This window comes from Cyprinodon variegatus, unplaced genomic scaffold (genome assembly GCF_000732505.1).
Source record: "Cyprinodon variegatus isolate N-32 unplaced genomic scaffold, C_variegatus-1.0 Scaffold19, whole genome shotgun sequence".
Taxonomy (NCBI): Eukaryota; Metazoa; Chordata; class Actinopteri; order Cyprinodontiformes; family Cyprinodontidae; genus Cyprinodon; species Cyprinodon variegatus.
The window spans coordinates 2,230,559-2,252,282 of NW_015150472.1; the positions used below are offsets into that span (position 1 = coordinate 2,230,559).

General features: G+C 36.8%; 1 protein-coding gene across 1 annotated transcript in view; it reads left to right on the forward strand.

Moving 5' to 3' along the window:
• Positions 1-1,615: 1,615 nt before the first annotated feature.
• LOC107093401 (glycine receptor subunit alpha-4-like) overlaps positions 1,616-21,724 on the forward strand; it is a 79,804-nt gene continuing 59,695 nt past the window's right edge. Inside the window, exon 1 of the mRNA XM_015388439.1 lies at positions 1,616-1,922. Within this exon, the coding sequence (XP_015243925.1) occupies positions 1,855-1,922 (68 nt within the window). The 5' untranslated portion in view covers positions 1,616-1,854. The remainder of the gene's footprint in view (positions 1,923-21,724) is intronic.

Consider the following 21,724-nt stretch of genomic DNA (forward strand, 5'->3'; position numbering starts at 1 on the left):
TTGGACACCGAGACATATGTGCCTGCTTTGCACACTGTGCACAAGGCATCAAGCTGTGCAGAGACAACAGTGTAAATGTTGTAGTACACTGCAGCTGGAGCTATAGGTCAGGGAGTACTCAGAGTTTATTAAACTAACTCACAGCAGTTTTATACACCTAAAACCTAGGAGTTTCCAACCTTAGGCTAGATCAATTCAGAGTTGAGGATTTGAGTCTGAGTTTCTTAAACCTGCTTTGTGAAAGGGACCCCAGGACATGCACTTGGAATATGTATCCTTAATTTTTCATAAACAACTAGATTTTTGTATTTTTTTGGTATTGACCAATAGTATGACCATGTATATATATGGCTGAAAAAAAAAAGAAGCATTTTAAAGGGTTTTGGCAGTTATGTATTAAGTAGGGTGACCAAACGTCCCTATTTCCCGGGACATATCCGTATTTCACGTCCTGTCCCGGGCGTCCCGGGTTTTTTTTTTAGAAAAAAACATAGTCCTTTTCTATAGTGGTCTAATACACTTAGAGCCCATGTTGCCATACAGTACGAGGCATATATAAGATGCTGATGAAGATTCTCAGTCATCCAGGTCATAGTCAACTTCTTCAAATCTTGGAAACCAAGTCCAGTGGATATTTTTCTAATTTTTACAGAATGGCATATATAAGACTTTTAGATGTTTGCGGCTCCAGACAGATTTTTTATTTTTTTTGTCCAATATGGCTCTTGGCAGTTTGGGCTGCCGACCCCTGCACTATACCCTAGTAGCCTCTACAGATCTCAGTCAAATAGACCACCTGTAATATGTGGAGAAATTGAAGATTCTCCCAGCCTATTCTCATTATGAGTTCGTATGAAATCATACAAAAAGTTATGCACCGTAATTTTGTACGTTTTGGACGTTTTTTTCGTTGTATGCGCATCTTACGCACCATTCAAGAACATAGAATTTATAATACGATTAGCCCTAACCCTGACCCTAACCCTAAGATATAAAACAGCAAGCAACGTAGTTAGAGACATGAATAAGTGATTATTGCACTGTTTTTCCCAGTTTTGCGTCCGTCCGCGGATCTGCTTTTTTTTGTCTGTCTGCCAGCGCACTGATCTGGTACAAAAAGTACGAAATAGTGTGCATAACTTTTCGAACGATTTCATACGAACTCATAATGAGAATAGGCTGATATGTTGATTCTCTTGATGTACATGTATTACAGATCCAAGGAGGTAGCCTACTGCTAACATATAGTGGCCACTGGTTAAAGATGTACAGGTCACTGGCCAAACTACCCCTCTAAGCAGTCTAGGAAGGCGGTGAGGGTAATTTAAAGCTAGAATAAAGTCTCAGTGACCTTTTTAATTGTTATACATCATCAGCCTTCATAAACACAATGTATTGTGTGTTTGGCATACCACTTAAAGCTTAATTAGAAGCCCCTTCGCTTAAAAGAAAAAAAAAAAAATCTATTTGCACAACATACGTGTGGGTTCCTTTAAATCGTCACCACTTGTATTTTTTTTAGAGCGCAGGAGGGAAATACGGAGCCAAACGGTGTTAAAGCGCATCCAGACTGTGGCGCGCTGACGCTCCCCTTTAACATCAGCAGCAACACGCGGACAGACTGACCAGCTCCCCTCAACCACTAGAAGCACAGCTGCTGCGTGGATGCGTGGAAGACACCCCCACCGCACTGGGTGGAAGGGAATGAAGTTTTCCAAGAGACGAGCCTGGATCCAGCTGTGAGAAGATGCGTTTCCCCCTCACACAAGTTGCTCTTTGGATTTGCTGATTTTTTATTATTTTTTTATGTTTTATTAATTTATTTTTTCAAGTTATTCTGCGGGGACAGGGAGGATGCTCCCACAAGTCATTCGGATTCTTTATGTCTTGTCTTTTTGCGTCTTCCAAGGAGGATTCATCAGGTAAGAAGATTCCACAGTTTTAAATCGGGTGTTCCAATTATTTGCAAAGACTTGACATAAACTTTTTCGACTATAAACTTAACTCGACTTCACCAGCATAAATATAATTGATCACAGACTATATATAGATACGAAATATTTTTTTATTTATTTATTTGTATTTCATCAACTGGAGCCTTCCAGCGCGCAGCTTTTCCAACCCAGCTTTTTACGCACCTCAAAACCTCCCCTCAAAACCCGAATAAACACATTTCCCGAAGAACTCTACCTTATAATTAATGAAATAAACATCATCCCCGAATAATGGATATGACTTAGTTAGATAAACACTATGAGCATGTTGGTAGAAATAATGGAGAGATTTTGGGAATGTGGTAAATCATTATCAGCATGCCCACTGGAAATGTGCATTTTGGTTATCATGTTTTCTCATCTTAAAATGAAAAACTAAACAAAAAAAAAGGGGTAATAAAATTTTTTTTGGATGAAAACATTTAAATTATCTTAATCAGAGAAAAAAAAAATCTTTAAATATAAATATAGACAAAAAGGGAGAAGCAGAAACTTAACTTAGGATTAAGTGTTTTCCCTTATTTTGGCTGTAACATAAAATCAAAACAGAACTAAACATTATTCGTTCTACATTAACTACCGGTAAGTATATGACTATTTTTTTCCATAGTCCTTAAACAAGCTTTGGACATTAACTGGTCCATGGCTCTATGGAGTGCATGGTTATTTGTCCCATGTGTCCTGTGATGCACTGGTAACCTGGCCAGGGTGTACCCTGCCTATTGCTCAATGACTGCTGTAAATAGTTACAAGACTTCCATTGCTCTTTAAGTCAAGACGTTTTAGATAATAGAGTGGAGCACTTCTTTATATACTATTTAAACATTTTTTTTATCCATATCTGCATTTTTTTTCTTACTACTTTAAACATAACAATAAAGCAATCCAAATATACATTTCTTTTCTACATTTGACCACATCAATCAAAAAATATAGTATGTTAAATTTATAATAAAATAGTATTTCGTTTTTATTCCTGGTGTTTAATGAGAACATCCAATTACCAAAAGAATGTATGGAGACTAAACACTGGGGTAAATCGATGGTATTGCAGGACATAGTAATGCTGTTGTGCAGGAACTGAATATGAATGAAGTCTAAATGCCGTCATCTTCTGCTTTATCTGGAGCCATGTTGAGGGGGCAGCAGTCTTTGCAGAGATTCCCAACCTTCCCTCCTCCTGAGACACCTCCAGCTCCACTGGGGGAAGCCCTAGGTGCTCCCAGGCCAGTTGAGAAATATTTCCTCCAGCCTGTCCCGGGTCGTCCCCTGGGCCTCCTCACCAGTGGGATGTACCTGGAACACCTCCTGAGTGAGGCATCCTGGGGACTTTGAACAGAGCTGTTCAAGTCAGCTCAGCTGACTCCTCTGGATGTGAAGGAGAACTGGCTCTACTATGAACCTCTCCCAGATTACTGAGTTCCTCACCACATCTCTTGCGGAGAGCCCAGCCATCCTGCAGAGAAAACTCATTTCAGCGTCTTGTATCCAGGATCTCGTTCTTTTGCTCATAATCCAGATTTCATGACCATAGGTGAAGGTAGCAATGTAGAACGACTGGAAAACCGAGAGCTTATAAGGCACGTGTTCATTTTTATTTTATACAGCTATAGCAAAATTATTGATTATTGATCCAATTCATTAATTAAATTCCAAAATTCTATTTCTGTGTATGATTATAGCTGACATGTACAGTATATAGCTTACAGTAAATATATAGATAGATAGATAGATAGATAGATAGATAGATAGATAGATAGATAGATAGATAGATAGATAGATAGATAGATAGATAGATAGATAGATAGATAGATAGATAGATAGATAGATAGATAGATATACTGTTACAAAATGTTTATAATGTGACTTTTGCATAGTATGGAACTTATTAGATGAGTCAAATCTTGAATTGTCTCAAATAAAGTCATTCATTCCTTATTTAATGTTTTCATTAAATCCTTCATTAACTAAAATTTGAAAGTCTGGAAGAAGTTGGCAACACAGAGATCAGACCTGTCGGAAATGTTTCTAAAGCGGAAATCTGTATATATCTTACACCAATTGCTCAAATTAATGCAGAAAGATCTAAGCTATAAACCTTTGGTTCCATAATTCCAGCTGCTTGATCGGAAAGCACACATGGCTATGAACTCAGCTGACAGACTAAAAGACATAGCAACAACTCAGGGGGCCTTTATGATGTGTTTCAGATGCAGGACCTGAAATGAGTTATTGATAGACCCCATTAGAGAGTTAAGCCACAAAAGCTTAAAATTAAAGAAGATTTCCTTTTACATTTCTACAGAGTGCTATATCCAGGCACATTAATGGAACGCTGAGTTGGATGAAAAAAATGTAGTTAAAAACAGCATGCTAATAGGAGGAATAATTGCAGCATAGTTTATGGGGTGATTTGCAATGTACAGAGTACAGCTGGAGATAAGACTTCAGGACTGTATAAAGAGTAATATCTTCTTTAAGTCTAGTTCTGGTCTTTGTGTTACCATACTGCTCCATTAACATAAAGAGTAATACTTTTTTGCAGACAAACTCAGCCGAACTTATACTTGTTTCCATCAGCCGAAGCACTAAACCCTAAAGATAAGAAGTTGAGCGTTTTCCATTTACATTTTTTTTTTTTTTTTTTATGCGCATAACTTAATATGCCAGTCTGGTGATAAATTTATTTAATTTCTCATCTTTTCTTCTATTTCAAAAGGGGCCCTTTACAGTTGCAAACATTGCTTATAGCTCTGGGAAGCTCCTGCAGGCAATAAGGGACATCCCCAGAGGTTTCAGAAGAAGAAAATCACATCTTATTATTGTCCTGTTACTTATTAATTTCCATTTGTCTTCATCTATTCTACTTTCCTGATTTTTAAACTTTCTTAGCTTCTTTCTTTTTCTCACTTAGTGCCAAAAAACTTTTTGTTCAGAGTGAACACTTTCCTTATTTCATGCCCTGCCACCCTCAGGTGTGAACGGAAGGGAATTAAGATCTGCATAATCCCGGAGCGGAACAGAGCTGTGACTCTGTGAACCCAGGGGCAAAGAGAGCAGCTCTCAGCCCGCAGAAGCAGTCAACTGACAGCACCTCCTATGAGGAATGATATGCTCTCCTGCTGGCCTTTTTGCTCACTACATGAGGGAGGAGGGAGCGATACGCAGGCATGGAGCAAAAAGGAAGAGATTAAGGAAGGAGGGCAGCCGTAAAAGACAGGAAAAAAGGAGACAGAGGTGGGGAACGGGAAATTATGAGAATGAACCGTGCTGAAATGTGGGTGAAAAAGAAACAGAGGTTGGTAGACTTGGCTGCAGGCAGCCGTTAGACCAAGGCTGGCAGATGGACAAAAATGGCATTACTATGTTGGAAAGAGCGGAGATTGTAAGAAACTCCAGGTGTACATGGGAATACAAAATAAAACACTTCATTTTTATGGCTTTTACAAATAAAAACAGTTCCTGGAAGGCTGTTAACAGACGGAAATGGGGGATGAATAATTTACTAATTATTACAGTGGTCTGGCTAAGATGGTTGGAGATATAGATTGCATTAAGCAATCTGTGTGTGTGTCAAAAGAAAGTGTTGTGCCGTGCACTTCATGTTAGTTTACAGTATATAGTCTGTCAAATGAAAAGGAAAACCTGACTAATTTGTTTGAAATAAGTCACAGCTTTACCAATAAAAAAGCAGAAGAACTAAGAAACTAAGAACATCACATTAATGTTGGCTTATAATCATTTCAATGCAGTAGGGTATTAACTTGTGTTAAACTAGCTGTGATTTCCTCTGGTATCCACACGTTTCTCGCCTAGTACTGAACAACCGATCTTCACCTATGTACAAATATTCAATTTTTTCATCTGCTGGTTAAATGTACAAATCCTGTACTTGGACATTTTTATGTGATTTTTTACTCTAATTTTAGAGTTAGAATTTTAGTCTCTTTTTACTGTGTTTTTTCATGGATTGTTCTATTTGCATTCAGAATTTGAGAGTTTAAATGATGTTTAAAAAACTAACAAACCTCCCCAAAAAAGCAATTTCTACTTTTCACTGCTTGCTAAGTTTGAAGGAATACTGCAATGTTAATGACTTCATGCCATCGTTTGTCCACTGTTGCTAGATTCTCCTTTAGGATCAGGGATTGTGCAAACTCAGTATTTGCACAGTTTTTAGTTTTTTGCACAGTTTTAGTTTTTTTGCAAAAGGTTTACCATGCAAACCCCTTTGCATGGTTTTTAGATGCTCCAAAATTTGTTCCTAAACCCATGCTGTTGGTTATCTATAAATGAGCTAGTTTATTCGCTTGTTGTCTTGAGTATTTTTCATTTAATCCAAGAATACCAGTTGTTCTTTTCTTTTCAGATGTGTTTTTTTTACTTTGCTTTAAAGTCTTGAAACTCTCTTCTGAAAGTCAGCTATCAGTTTTTTTCTGTTTAACTTCTGAAAGTTACTGTAGAAATGAAAATATTGCTGTTCATTAACCCATTCCAAGTTGAAAGAGATTATAACACAAATGTCCATGTCAGGATTTCATGAACAATTTATCTAAATCCTGATTATCTAGTTAATATGGAAATTATTATTTGCTAAAACTACTCATTGATTTTGTTGTGGTTGACCCTGAAATTTTCCCTTTACTCCTTCCTGATCACCTAAGTAATTATTTATCAAAAGAACACTAGCTGCTGTGTGAGATGCTTATCAGAATAATAATACCAGTGCATTCTATGCAATACCAGTTCATTCTATGTATTTTGAAAACATCCTTCCACCAGTCTAAACTAGAAAAGCAGTCAGAGAGTGCAAACTTCCACCAAGCAAGATAAATTGCCCCATATTGTGACTTACACCTATAGCTAAAACTTACACATGATCTGGATCATTACCAATATTAAGGAATTGTTCCTAGCATGAGGTAAACCTTTGCTAACAATTTCCTTAAAGGGGAACACCATTTTTTTTTTTACATTGGGCCCTTGATTTTACGTTATTACATCATGTTCTACTCACCCATATTAGTTTTGTGTCATTTTTAGCTGTTCTGAAGATATTCCGCTAGGTTATATCCAAGTAACGTCTTCCTTTGGGCAATAAGTCGAAGGCACAAACTAAACTGTTCATAATTTATCATTTATGGTACACCAGCATTCATAACATGTAGGTGAATCACTGTCCCCCAGACATCTGCGGTTATATTTTTTATATTTAGATATTTTTTTAAACAAAGCGGAGTGTGTATGACGTCATCCGTGCGTGCCGGCTACCATTCATTCATCCTGTCCACTGAACTGCTCCTAGTTTTACTTACATGCCTAGAACATGTCTAGTGCTGCTACCACAGATGATCTCGCTCTCGACATGGAATTGAATGATTCAGATTAGCTGGCCGAATTAATATAAGGGCTGCCTGTCACAACTCATGTTATGAATGCTGGCGTACTATAAAGAATACATTACGAACAGTTTAGTTTGTGCCTTTAACTCGTTGCCAATAGGAAGACGTTACTTGGATATAACCTAACCGAATATCTTCGGAACAGCTCCAAATGACACAAAACTAATATGGGTAAGTAGAACATGATGTAATAATGTAAAATCAAGGGGCCAATGTAAAAAAAACAGTGTTCCCCTTTATAAATAAGGCCTAATAAGCATTTGTCTTCAGCCTCTGGTGTTTGTTCTGATCTCACCTTCTTAATAAAGACTTTGAATGAGGCATTCCTCAGCTTTCCTGTGTTTTTGTATTCAGTATAATACTTCTGGACTTTTTTTGGGTCCGATGCTGAAGCTGTCATTGGTCACTGCTGCCCCTCTCTGGTTTTGGGGGGGACTGCTTGTTCTTCAAATAATGTTAAAGACTCATAAAAAAAAAAAAAGATCCTGCATTCAGATTATGACATGGATTATTACCAACATTAATTCGATTGTTTGTTGGACTAAGGTGCAACTTTGGTAAAATTTTTATGAAAATCCGTTTCTAACTTTCAATTTTTCCTGTACACAGAAGGACAGGCAGACAAAGAAACACATATTTGACTAAAAACATAATCTTTTTGGTGGAGCAAAATATGTAGGTTAACAGATTTCAGAAGAATGTGAACCTCGCAAAAGCTGAAGAAGTGATTGTGGAATTATGGCAATTCTTGATGCTTATCAGATATGTATCTGTTCATTGGTAAATTGGGAGTGGAGCATAGGAAGGCCTTTGAATAAGAGACGGATAATCTCACCAGATATCCCCATTGTCCTTGCCCCTGGCCAGTGAGAAACCACAAACCAAATCTAAAATGGTTCTATTATCCCACCGAGGTGGGAACCCCTCAGCCTGACATATGCTCAGAGAGAAATTACTCTAAGGTAAAGCTGGACCAAAATGTATTATCAATATATATATTATGTAATTTTATTTGGTAATGGTATTATGAAATTTGAACACATTTAAGGTATTTTTCAGTCTGTGGTTGCAGCAATAGTCATTGACTGATCTGGCAATTCAAGCTGAACAGAAAGAGTTACGTTGGCTACCGAGCGATTACGTCCACCACATACAGGGAGCCTGCTGAGCTGCTAAGCTCCAACACTGTAAGTTTTAGCAACAGAATTAGTTTCCTAGATAATTTGACTATTGTCTTGAGCATCTAGTAATAGAAAAAAAATTGTGTGCACATCGTGTAGAAACCATGTTGCTAAAGCAAGAGCTGGTCACTATGTTTAAAGTTGTTAAGTAGAAGAGCAGTAGAAGAAGAAGCTTTTAAATAAGAGGAGAGTGCAAGTGTGTCATTACTGACAGGGAGCCACTCTTTGACATTTTCAGATGCATAAATTGATTAATTATGTTTTGACTGAGCTTATCTTTGCCAAGAAAAAGGTTTTAGTCTTGCTAGGAGATGTTAATTGTGTTGTCAAGGTTTGCTGTGCCCAGGTAATAAAATAAAACAGAACCGAGATCAGTTAAAATCAACTAAACCTGAGAAATGCAAAATAAGCTAAGCTTTCATTTAAAAACAGAAATTTTTTTTATTTATTTTTCTTCTGAAAATAAAATAAGCACCAAAGCCAACCTCCATACTAAACATAAACATCATATTTTCATAAAATGAAAATTGCTTCAAATATATTAATCTAATCCAATCCAACTTCATTTATAAAGCTCTTTAGAATTTCCCAAGCTCCAAGAACAGCAGGTCAATATGAAGATATTTCTAGAAATCACCGACAATAGAAACGAGGGAACGCAGCAAAAAAAGAATATTCTCTTATGAGTTAAACTGTCTTTCAGATACAAAATGATTCATGTGTTTTGGACCACAAAGAAAATGTTTGCTGTTGCTGCCCCCTGGACAGCTAGAAACACAAATTCTGAATGTCTGAAGGCCTTTTATGAGCTCATTTAGATTTGCACAGATTTAGCTTCTTTGTCATCTTCATTGAATTGAAGTTGTATCATAGTTAGTGAACCAATAATGGAGACTCACAGGGTTTAATGTTCAAAATAATTTTATTCATAATAGAGAAAAATAGAATATGACAATCACAAAATACTGTTCTGTGGATTTCCTCAAAATAACAGTGTGGTAATATATATATTTAAAGAGTACTGTGTTGAGTAAGATTTCTGCACATGTTGGTATGGACAGGTATGATGGTTCACTGTTCATGAGAAAGGNAAAGAAGAACAGAATAGAGAGAGTATTTATAGGAGACTGAAAAAAGAGAGGGTTAAGGAGCAGACTGGGAGCAGGTGTGCACAGAGCAGGAGAGGAAAAGAGCTAGGGAAAAAGGAGAACACAAGAGGGCAGCAGAGGACAACAAATAAAAAACCTGGAAAACTGAAAATAATCAGAAAACACAACAAAATAAGAATTAAACCACTAAGACCAATAAACAAGGAGTAAAGCAAAACTGAACATGTAAAAGAAAAACATAACAGAACCAGAACTTTAACACATATTCATACATCTATGCAGTCTAGATCAAACATTTATGGTTCTACATGATATAGACATTAAATAAAAGACAAAATCTAATTCTGAAAAAAGAGCAAGAGCCCTGTGTTATCTTTAAGTTTAATATAATGATGTGAATACTTACTTTGTGTTTGCTGTTGGTTTATAGTTGATATATTAACTATAAAAATGTCAAATGAGTTAGGAAATTCCGAGGTTCAGCTTTGTCCTGGAATGCCCCCTGGATACAATGCAGGTGGTGGAAAAGACAAGGAAGTAAAAACTAAATCAAGAAAAAAACCTAAGCAAGAACCGGCTTGTTTCTCCCATCAGCTGTTAGACTTTATAACATCACTCCTCCCAACAATCTCAAGTAGTTGTTTAAACCCCTGCTGTTATTTGCCAACTTCTTTCCATCATTTTCGTTGTCAATTTTCCTAAATTACTCAAGTGCATTTCTATGTATTTTGTATGTATTCTCAGACTTTTGATAAATGTAAAGTAGTTTTTCTTGTGTTGTAAACTCTTCCTCTTACTCGCAACAGGCTGGTTACTACAGCAAGATAATCATGGCAGTTTTTGCCCGATCTTCCCGTGCCAAGAGCCTGGGAGACTCTGTGACCTAGCCCTGATCTCTCATCCTCCATGAAACATTGAAGAATAAGCTTGAATGTATATAAAATGGTTACTCTCCACTAGGTTCACTTGAATAGCTGCGAGAATGTATTTGTATAATACAGTGAAAGTGTTTTGATCAATCCATCTAAATTTTTCGTTACTTGATCATGGCAAAATACAGCTTATGCTTAATACTTATATTAACTTACAATGTCAAACCTGCCTGGCAAAAAAGATTATATTTTATATTCTGGTACTTGCAGTTTTAACCATCTAAAAAAACACTTTATACCCTTCCAGGTGCTGCGAATGACAGCGGGAAATCCACTAATTATTAGCCGGCTTAGAGAGCTGTCGCTGGGGATTCTCAATGTGATAGCAGCTATATGCATGAGTCTGCTGCTCAAAGCATCTATAACAATTATTCGTAATCCTATTCTTCAAATAAGGCTGCCCTGTGTGTTTCAGGTGTCCCCTTGCTACCAAACAGGGGACTTAAATTAATCTACCATCTGCAGCACTTGATGGCTGTCTGTGGAGTCTATGTAATCATTTGAATCAGGTTTGCTCAGTGCTAAAACGGAGAGACGTCTTTAACATGCAGGGCAGTGGTACTTGAGGGCGAGGACTGAGAACCACTGATTTATGAAATATCTAGAGGTAGGATCATAATTCTGGTGAACTGACTGCATGGATGACAAATTAAAAATTTCAATATGTGATCCATCTTTTACAGACAGAACTGAATTTCCACATTTCACAATAACAGATAATTCTATTCTACTTTATTTTGTTCTTTTCTATTAAATATGTGTAATTATAAAACTATACAGTAGCAAATCTTTGGAGGCCTAGGTCAAATTGCAACATTTGGGTATGAATGGGGTTTCAGCAATAGGCTCACATGGTTAAGCACTATCTGATGTTTTACTGAATTGGTTTTGTATGTGAAACCATTTTAACAAGAACCTTTAATTGCCAGAAAACAAAACTGACAACAAACTGCTTTCCAAAACAAGCACATTCAGCCACTCATTCAGAAAAATATAGAACCACTCAAACAATTTTGGGATCAAACTTGCAACCTATTTATTTTAAGACAGCTACTCTACCACTAAGACACTAAATCAATTACTGCATCTATAATGAAACATTTGTGTTTAGTTAAAAAAAAAAGGTTTTCCTGTAGCTTAAAGTTTATTAAGTGAAAAATTCACCAGCTGAAACTTTAATCTTTTTTGGAGTAAGCCCAGGTATATTAAATGTATTTATAAACTTACATTAATTTATAAAAATATAAGCCTGTGAATATGAAGTATGTGCCTTAAATGTTAATTCTGTACACAGCATAGCCCTTGCAAGTTGTTTTCTTATAAGAAAGCCACTGGAACACCTGCTAAACTACAAAAGTAAAAAGCTGTTTCTCACAGCAAACACACTAGAAGAAAGTAAACACAATTTAGCTGAGATATAAACCTCAAACACTCTGTTACTGAGACAAACAATCTTTCTGGATTGGCTTTAATTGAATTCTGATGGTTCTTTCTTCAGATATAGTAGCATCTGCTCTCTAACTTGATAACTGGAGGCGAATGAACACAAAAAATAGGCGTTTTACAAAATTGTTATTTGGAACACATAATCCCGAGAGTTGTCCACAAAAAAACATGTCCTCTGGCTTTCAACACTCAAGACAATATTAACTTAATATGAAAACATTTGCACATCTAAAAAAGCAACTGAGACCAAAGCAGTGAATAGTGTTTTTTGTTTAAGTTCTTTTTTTGCTGTTGACATTGTAAACATGAATAACACTTGTGTGTATCATTAATTTTACCTTGAGTTGTTCTGGAACATGTCCCTAAAATTCAGGAATCTACCAATTCACCCTGTTGGTACACAGCAAGAATTGGTTTCACAAAGGAAGAGTAGAAGAAGAGCAGATGGTATGTTTACGTGAGTTAATGACTAAAAAATGAGCCAAGGAGGAAGAGGGGAGTCAAACAGACGGTTTGCTCCCTGCAGCCGGCACAGCTACAAGCAGTCCTGGTGTACTTATCAATGAAGTATGACGATGAGAGACACCAAGAATTTTCATCAGAAGATGAAGAATTGCTTCGTCTGATTCTACTTCTTAGCTTTAATATCTAGCTTGGACTTTTGGAAGATCTATTTATCTTTAAAAAACATGAATATTTGTATGCCCTCTGCCCTTATGTTAACTGTAGTAATGTCATTTTTTTTTTTTATCTATTTATATTATGCATTGGCCTGGAGTCGTAAAAAGCCCCGTATTTCACTTAAACTAACTTCTCTTCTGATGTAGCTAACAAGTAATATTTAGTACAAAAGGGGGCCGTGAACATGCATTTGCTCTGGAAGCCTAACCCTAATCCTCCACAGGATCAAAGTGCCTGACACAGATCGGCCCGTTGCTTCACTGGACATTACATCTGTGATTGGATACTGGGTGGAGGTGATAGTTAAATGATGAGGGTTCAGTGGTAGGCTAACACAAAAGACTAAGAACTGTGAATGATTGTTTTTCTGTTCATTCCAAATATAAAATTTTTCTGTTTTTGGTTCATGAAAAACTCTTTTGTTAACCCACAGTTGATTTTAACAGAGTTGCAACTCTCACACATCATTTTAGTTGAGGATTAAAATTCAAAGTTGGCAGATAATTGTTATTATCTGCTCAATAATTTGGTTGTTTTTCTAAATATTTTATAGCTAGGACAAACAATATAAAACAAAAGAGCCAGATGTAATAGGAAATGCCAAAGAGGTGTATCTAAAAGCTAAACAGCAATGTCCAAAATACAATAAACAATGAAAACAAGTGAAAATTGCCTCGAATTTAAATATTGACTAAGATCACCATGATACATCAACACAGACAGATTATGTTTAAGATATGTAAGTAGGACAAATTCCAGTAAAATTTGTGAGAAAACGGTTTTAGAATAAATCACTTTTTTTTGTTTTATCTTTACAAAGAGACAAATGTTTTTATTTTTTTAAACCACAAACCATGTCTGAAACTTCTGTTTCAAGTTGAGCCACATGAATGGATGATCAAACTCCCAAAAGGCTATTAAACCTGCACTCTTTAGTATTTTCGAGGCTGGAATAAAGATTTTTTTTTTTAAATCTCAAACTCTGATTCAGTGTATGAAAATCAAGGTCAGGTGGAACCCTTTGGTCATTAGCAGTGTTGGGGTGTAATGGATTACATGTAACGACTTTATGTAGTTTAATTACAAAAAAAGAGTAACTGTAATTTGTTACAGTTACAATGAGAAAATATGTAATTCAGTTACAGTTACTTCCGAAATTATTAATAATGACAAATTTAGTTACATTTAAAAAAAAATATTAAGAAAAACCTTTGCGATATATGTAATGATATTTTTATTGCTTCGCGCCCTGTAATGCCATTTCCCACTACGGCTCCTTGTCTCTATCATATTTGCCACTCTGATGATCCATCCTGTGCTGGTGGAGCCTCCTTGAGGAACAGCAATCGAGCGGACGGTTCTATTTCAGCTCAAGCAGCGCATCAAAAATGACAGCCGTCCAGCACTGGAAATTTAAGCAGGTTTCGGAACCTGCTTGTGTTAGTCTGCAAACTGCGTAAATGGTAGAGCCTGGGGGAGGAACAGAAAAGAGTATGGCCCGATGAGAGGAGTCTGAGAAAATCTTACATGCCTGGTGCTGGCATCTCTTCTTGTGGACATCCTGTGATTGCCTGTCAGCAGTTCCCTCTCAGCTAAGTGCTTTTTTAAGGTTCACATTCAGTTCTCAAAAATTAAATGTTGAACATGGGTCAATACTCATTAAAACCTTAAAGTAATCAAAAAGTAATCAAAAGTCATTAGTTACATTACTTTTTAAAAGTAATCGAAAAAGTTAAACTACAATTACATTTTAAACAAGGTAACTTGTAACTGTAACGGCTTACATTTTTAAAGTAACTTACCCAACACTGGTTATTAGTGCCTCATTATTTAAAAACATTGAAATAGCACTAAAGCAGCAAATCTTTTCTCCAAGTCTGCTTTCATTTCAATGGGGTTTGAAGTTCAAACTCTATACGAAATGATTTACCAATATTTTTTTATCTCGCATTTAACACTGTACCTTACACAGTAATTAAGTCAGACTTACTCATATTTATTTTAGAATGTTTAACATTTCCACATTTTTTTTCTTTGATGTCCTCATAAACATTTTTCTTTCCAGTTCAGGGATGGAGGTCTTGACACAGGTCTCAACCTGGCTTTTCCTCATTTTAAGCTCGGATCCTTGTTCCTCGGTCTTGTTTTTGTATTATAACCAGGCTGATTTTAGACTGTAGTTTTATTTTGTTTGTTTTTTATAATAAAATTAACATACCTATCTTTGACTTTTACCCACAGACACATATCACACTGTATGTGGATTTAAAACAATAGTGATCAGATCGTTGTTGGATCCCACCATATCAGACCATGTTGTTATTGCTAATAATCAAGAATCCTTGCCATGAGAATTGTTACAACAACTTGGCATTTAGTTATTTGATTATCCATGCTTTTTATTCATTCCTTTAAAATGTGAAAATTCATCTGCAGTGTTGCTTTCACTGAGCACACACCAGCTGTACTGCCACTGAACATGTCGTTGGTTCGGCAAGTATTGAATTTGCTTTTCAAAAACATGAAAAATTTGAAGAAAGAGTAAGAAAAAAAGCTGGGCTAAATGTAAATTCTGTCCGCTTCACATATAAGAAATATGTAAATTAAGTAGGATGACATCTAGTTTTACTAGACTACTACAGTAGATACATTAGGAAATATAAATATTTAATTCTTTAAATCAACCTTTGGGCAACTGTGGTAACATAATGTAGGTTAAGTGTTAATATAATTCTGAACCCCGCACAGGTGATCCAGAACATTTGCCAGCAACATAAATCAAAATATACACACAACAACCAATTTCAAAACTAAGCAGGTAAAAAAAAAAAAAAAAGACCGATGCTATATACAAAAAAGCTAGTGCAACACTGTCATTTTATGAAGTCAAACATAAATTTAGCCTTACCTTCATTTTTTTAAGGTCATGAACAATTTAAGTAAAAGAAATTCCAGATGGCTCCAGCGATCTGTTGTCTCAGTTCAAAAGCTACACATGAGACTGCTGAGTGTTTTTTGGCTTTCTCCTTTCCCTGTAGTTGACTTGCAATTGCAAAAGGCACAGGAAAACAATAGCAGAAACATTTCAGAATCGGTTATATTTCAAAATTATAGAAATATTGAAAAGGGTCACGCCATATATACTGATTGGTTGAAAGACTAAAGCCAGACATACATTGTACGATTTTTTTCAATCGTTGCAGCTACTGCTCACACTGTACGTCTAAAAACCACGTCAAACTCAGCTCCGCAGTGAGATGGCGTCTAACCAGAAGCCAAACGAGTGGAAGAGGAATATGAAGCCTTGGCAATTTGAGCAATTTTGTGTGCAAGAAAAGAATGAACAACAAACTTTTCAAAACTTTTTTTTTCTTTTGCTCGCTTTTCGTAAAGAAAGAAAAACAAAAAATAAAAAAATACAGGGAGCTACTGTAAAGGTCAGCAGTTAAATGCACATTTAATTACATGATAATCTCTTCCTACTCATATTTCTCAGGCCATGGCTCCTTACCTCTTTTAATGTCTTTGTCCCTGCTTCCTTTATTTTTGCTAATACAGTAAACTTTCATATGTTTAATATGACAAACATACCTGAGTCTGAAGGACTATGTTCTATAACATATTAGAAAAGGAACTAGTAATAAGCTCTCAAAATACAGACTAAAAGGTCCGAAGTTAATTCCCAGCAATCTACATTGACCATTATTTGTTTGCTATAATCATCCTGTTAAGAATTCTCCCCCTCTCACAGTCACAGCCCCTGCTCTACTCATGTCTTACGATGTTCTGCTTTTTTTGTGTGTTTTTGTTTTTAAATGTTGGTTTATTTCCCACTTTTCATCTTTAGTTAAAAACAAAACAGATCCCCGCCTTATTTACCTGAATACACGAACGTTGGCAACAGTAGCAAAATTTGAGCCAAATGTTTATCTCAGCAAGGATCAGCTCAGTCCAAACAAAATGAATCAATTCATGCATCCCATAATGTCACCGGACGGCTCCCTGTTGGTGGTGATAAGCTTGCTCTCTCCTCCCTGCACCAGCTTTAAGCTGCACGTCAAGCTGTTGCTTTACAAGCAACATGCTTTCTGTACGATCTGCATGCAACAGTCTTTTTCTCATTCATTAGACGCTCTCACTCAACCTTTTGCCAAAAAAAAACAAAAAAATGAGGAGGGAAACTTGCAAAGTCAATGACTCGATTCAATCAGCTGGGCTTCCATCAATAGACAAGATTTAACCAATGTCTCTGTATGATTTATTTTGTCTCTAAAAGCCTTCAAAATAAGCTGGCATAAGCCATATTGATCAATGTAGTGCAATTGGGATTCTAAACAGTATCAATCTGGAAAGGCTCCTGTGGAAAGTGTTTGCAAAAGGGAGGGACATTCAGTACAGTTCTTCATGCAGATCGGGTGAATCACCTAGTGGTAATGCCTCCCATGTTAAGCTTTTAGTCAATTGCACCAGCAGTAGCCTGTATTTGTTTCACAACTAGCAGAATTAACTAATAGATCAATCTCTTAACAAATCCATTTGGGAGGAACGTGCAACAATCCTTACCATCTACAAAGTCACAAATCCCATTCTTTTGCTCACTTTTTATGAAGAAATATTCCAACTACAACTGGTGGCACCATGTTCTTTGGCTTCAGCCTTCTTCTGGTTGAAGCATCACTGCATTTATTGGTCCAAACCATTTCTGTTGGGCTAATGTATCCATTGGCTTCTGGCAAGATCACCTGAATGTAATTACAAATATTTTTGCAGCTTGTTGTCATCCCCTTTATTGGAGGCTATTAATAGCCTCCAATTTTAGTAATAATCAGAAACAGGTAATTATTGTGTTTTTGCAATTTTTTGCAATGCTTTATTGCCAAGTTGTGTGTTACAAGGAATTTGCTTTGGTGACAAGGTGCTACACAAAGAAAGTAAACATGGTGGTTACATAAATAAATACCAGAATACAAAACTTGGAATAACCAAATGCAGGTTTGTTATAAAGAGAACCATGGCAAATTGTTAAGCAAGTGTATACAATTAGATTAAATATTATACATATACACACACATGCAAATATTCCCATTTCTGTTTGTTTATATTAGTGTGTTGTTTTCTCTGCCAATTAATGAGAAAAGTGTGAGTAAAGGACCTGAGCCATGTTTATCAGGCTAGTTGTAGATGGGGAGAAGCATTTAAATATTTTTGCCAGAAGTTTCCAGTCCTGATGGAGTTTAAGTCCAGATGGGGTGGTGTTGAGGGGCTCAGTTGCAATCTTACCTGTTCGTGTCCGGATCCTGAGGGTGTACAGTTCCTGACTGGAAAATTGCAGCCAGTCAACCTCTCTACAAAGCAAATTGTATTGAGTGATGCTGAGCCAAAATTAGCGATTTTGCTTCCCCTCCATCAGGAAATATGTGATCCACCTGAAGGTTGAGTCAGGAGAAGGGGTTGTGTTGGCTAACTCTAAGAGGTGAAAAGGAATGTGGAGGAGCTGGAGCTTGCTGGTTCAACAAAATGGTGATTGGTTGACTCTCAAAGCATCAGTAGAACTGATTAGAGAGATTAGAAGTAGAGAGTCATTGATCGAGTTAGATGCTCTAGGCTTATAGGTTGTGATCTGTCTAAACCAACTCCAGACAGATCTGGTTTTGTTTGCAAAGAGCAGGTCTGTCTGGAGTTGGTTACATCTAGTACACAAGAAGAATAAAACTATATATTGTCATAGATCTCTTAGAAAAAAGTTGCATCCAAACGAGTGCACTTGGCACCAATAAAGATGCTGTAATTAATATGGTGGGACATTTGTAGCGCTGTGACACTGCTTTAAAAATCACTCCCAAACCAATGACAAACACCCCGCCCCGGCCATGCAAAAAGAGCTCATGCAAGGTAAACACAGCAACTTGAAAGTAAAGAGGCGCATGTGGCTCAACGAAGTAGGTTGAGCAACATCCCCAATAAAAAAAGAAGCAGCTTGAATCATGGAACATGAAACCGGCATTCTCTGATTTTTCTCACAGAGACCTGGTTTAAAATATTGTCCACAATCTCTCCCAAAACCCTAGCTCCATTTGGATGCATAGCCAAAACAACAAAATAATTATTGCTTAATGGAAAAATGGTAGAATATGGATGATATCTATCATAATTTTGGTATTTAATAACTGTACAGTGTTTTTTGTTTCAAATATTTCCTGTCTGTACGGTCTTTTGTTATCATTGTTTGCAAATCTGGTTGCTTCCCTTCACCTATCTTTTTTTTGTTGAATATCCTTACTGAGGGTCAAGATGAGATCGTTCCATTCTATTCTATTTGCACCAGAAGACTTACAAGCACTGCCTTATGATTCCTTTTAGAAAGTTGTGCAGAACAAAAAGTTAATGATAGGAAATATAAAGTAATAAACATTTTACACCAACCAGGGTGTAGGCAGTAAAAGTCGATTTGATATTTAAACAGAACAAACAGAAGTAGAGATTTGTGTACTGACCAAAACAATGCATTGCTTGGTAAGCCTACTTTGTGTCAAGGAAACAAAATATGAGCCACAGTGGTAGAGAAATGAAATTAACCTGACCTCTCCACTTGTGTTCTCTGGCAGTGGCAGATTAAAAGAGCCACTTATTGACTGGAGTAGCACTTGGGCTTTGAGGTTGGCAACCTCCAATTAGAGACAAGAAGTGAGGAACTATTATGAAACTCTCAATTATGTCATTATTTCTCCCTAAGAGCCTATGTTGATGAAACTTCCCTTTAAGCATGCAGAAAAAGAATGCTTTCTGAAAGCCAACACCGACATTACACAGAAAATAAGAAGCAATATGTCATGTTGTAAACATGGGATCTGCTTGAACAGGTTGAAAACTTTAGCAGTTGAAATAGATGAATGAATTTCAGCCAAATATTAAAGGCCAAAACTTACAGAAAACTAACATTTTTAATTAGTTTTAATTTTATTTGGTGGATTATTAAATTACATTTGAATACATTTACTACCCACATCTTGATCAATCTCAGTGTTAATCAAAACTAACAATTCGTCATGGTTGATGTTCTGGATCAATGTACAGATCAGTACTCATAAGCATGGAAAGATGAGAAGTGTGATCAGAAAGAACACATAGAAGCAAAGTGGGGCATAAAGGTGGAATGCAACAAAGAGACCTCAAACGCAAACTTGAGATTTAAAAAGAACAGAGAACAAGTGCAGGCAATGGGCCAAACGAGGAGACACAGGTGAATGAGATCTGCTGATTAGCCGACGCCTCTGGCTGAGGCAGAATTATAAACAGGGGCAAAGAGGTAGAAAGACAAGGAAGAAACCTACAGAAGCTATAATATAATACACAGTTACAGTAGTAGCCATTCAAAATGGCCCTTCCCAGTCAAAAGCGAGCTGAATGGCAGCCAACTTCTAGCCACTGGAGTGACCCCCCTCCTTCTTCTGGGTGTGCAATTTATTTTACTGTCTTCACCCTTTCACTGAATTACAGGTTCTGACCAGGAGAAGGCACTTCACTTTAGATCTTAATGTCCACAAATCATGATGGAAATAATATTCTTGTACCAAGATTGATGTTTAAAAAAATTCTTAGGGGACCAGCCAAGGAAAGTGGGGAAATGTTGAATGGCACTACTGTAACAAATAAGGGGGGAAAACATAATTAAATAGCAACAAACTACAAAATAAGTATAAAATACAAAGCAAAGGTGAGTATAGAGGAGTGGTGGTCTAATGGGTAGAGCATCACACTTGGGTGCCTGGAGGTTCCTGAGTTCAAGCCCTGCTCCTAGGGACTGCCACTCCCACGGACTGCCACTCTGGTTTCCTGAGCAAGACCTTAACCCCACACTGCTCCCCGGGCGCCACACAATGGCAGCTCACTGCTTCCCAAGGGTTAAATGCATAGGTACATTTCTCCAATGTGAGATCAATAAAGTTCAGTAATAAAAACTATAGTAAATTAGCTCATACAGAAAACCCCAAATAATAAGGGAAATGCTAAAAAAACAAAACAAAACATTGACATCATATGAAAACCATTGTGACAAAACTGTGTCCAGTTGGAGAACCCTGAAAGTCTGAGATGGAAGTGGTGATGACCTGGAGATTATTAAGAAGCACAAGGAAACATTACAGCCTGGAGATTGTGGAGATGGAGAGGACCAATGTCTCAGTGGTAAACTGCCTGGCAGCATACCCTGGGTCCTGAAAAACTCTTACTTCCCTGAGAAGTAGCAGAAGGATCTTGAGATTCTCCCCAATATAAGTATTTGGCCTCCTCTGTTGACCCCTTAATCAAACGGCTGAGGTCCAAAATCTCATGAGTGGGTCTATCTGCTTCGTCTAAAATGGAAATGTCCTGAACCACAGATAATATGACTACTTAGGAGCAGCATGGTAAGAGGGAAGAGTTTAATCTAAAATTAACAAACTTACAGAAAGTAAAAATGGCAAAGGGTTTAAAAAGTATTGAGAAAGAAATATCTTTAATGATATTTATTGGCAACACGATAGATTTTGTTAAACACTGATGTTAAACACTGTTAGGGTCTGTCAGTGACCACATAAATGCACAAAAACGTGATGTCATTTTAATGCTATTAAGTTATTTAAATACAGGCTCCAAGCACATGATTTTGTACCTTGTGGAACTTGTCCGCCTTCTTTAAAAGCTCCATAGACAGGTCCACTTTGTCCACAGCTTGTTCACCTCTCCTAATCAACGCGCTCTTATCAGCTGTGCAACCTTATAGCGCATGGCTGATCTGAGAGGAGCGCAGAGAGGACAGATAGAGGACAAACCTTAGGATTTTTAAACAAAGTAATGTACCAGAGCATCATTGTACTTATGATTTGTTTACCGCTGAAGCAACAAGAAACTTCTTTTAAAAAACAGAAAACATAAAAATTATTAATTCAGAAGGAACATAAGTATTTATTTCATTCTTTTGTGTAATTGTGTCTGATTGCT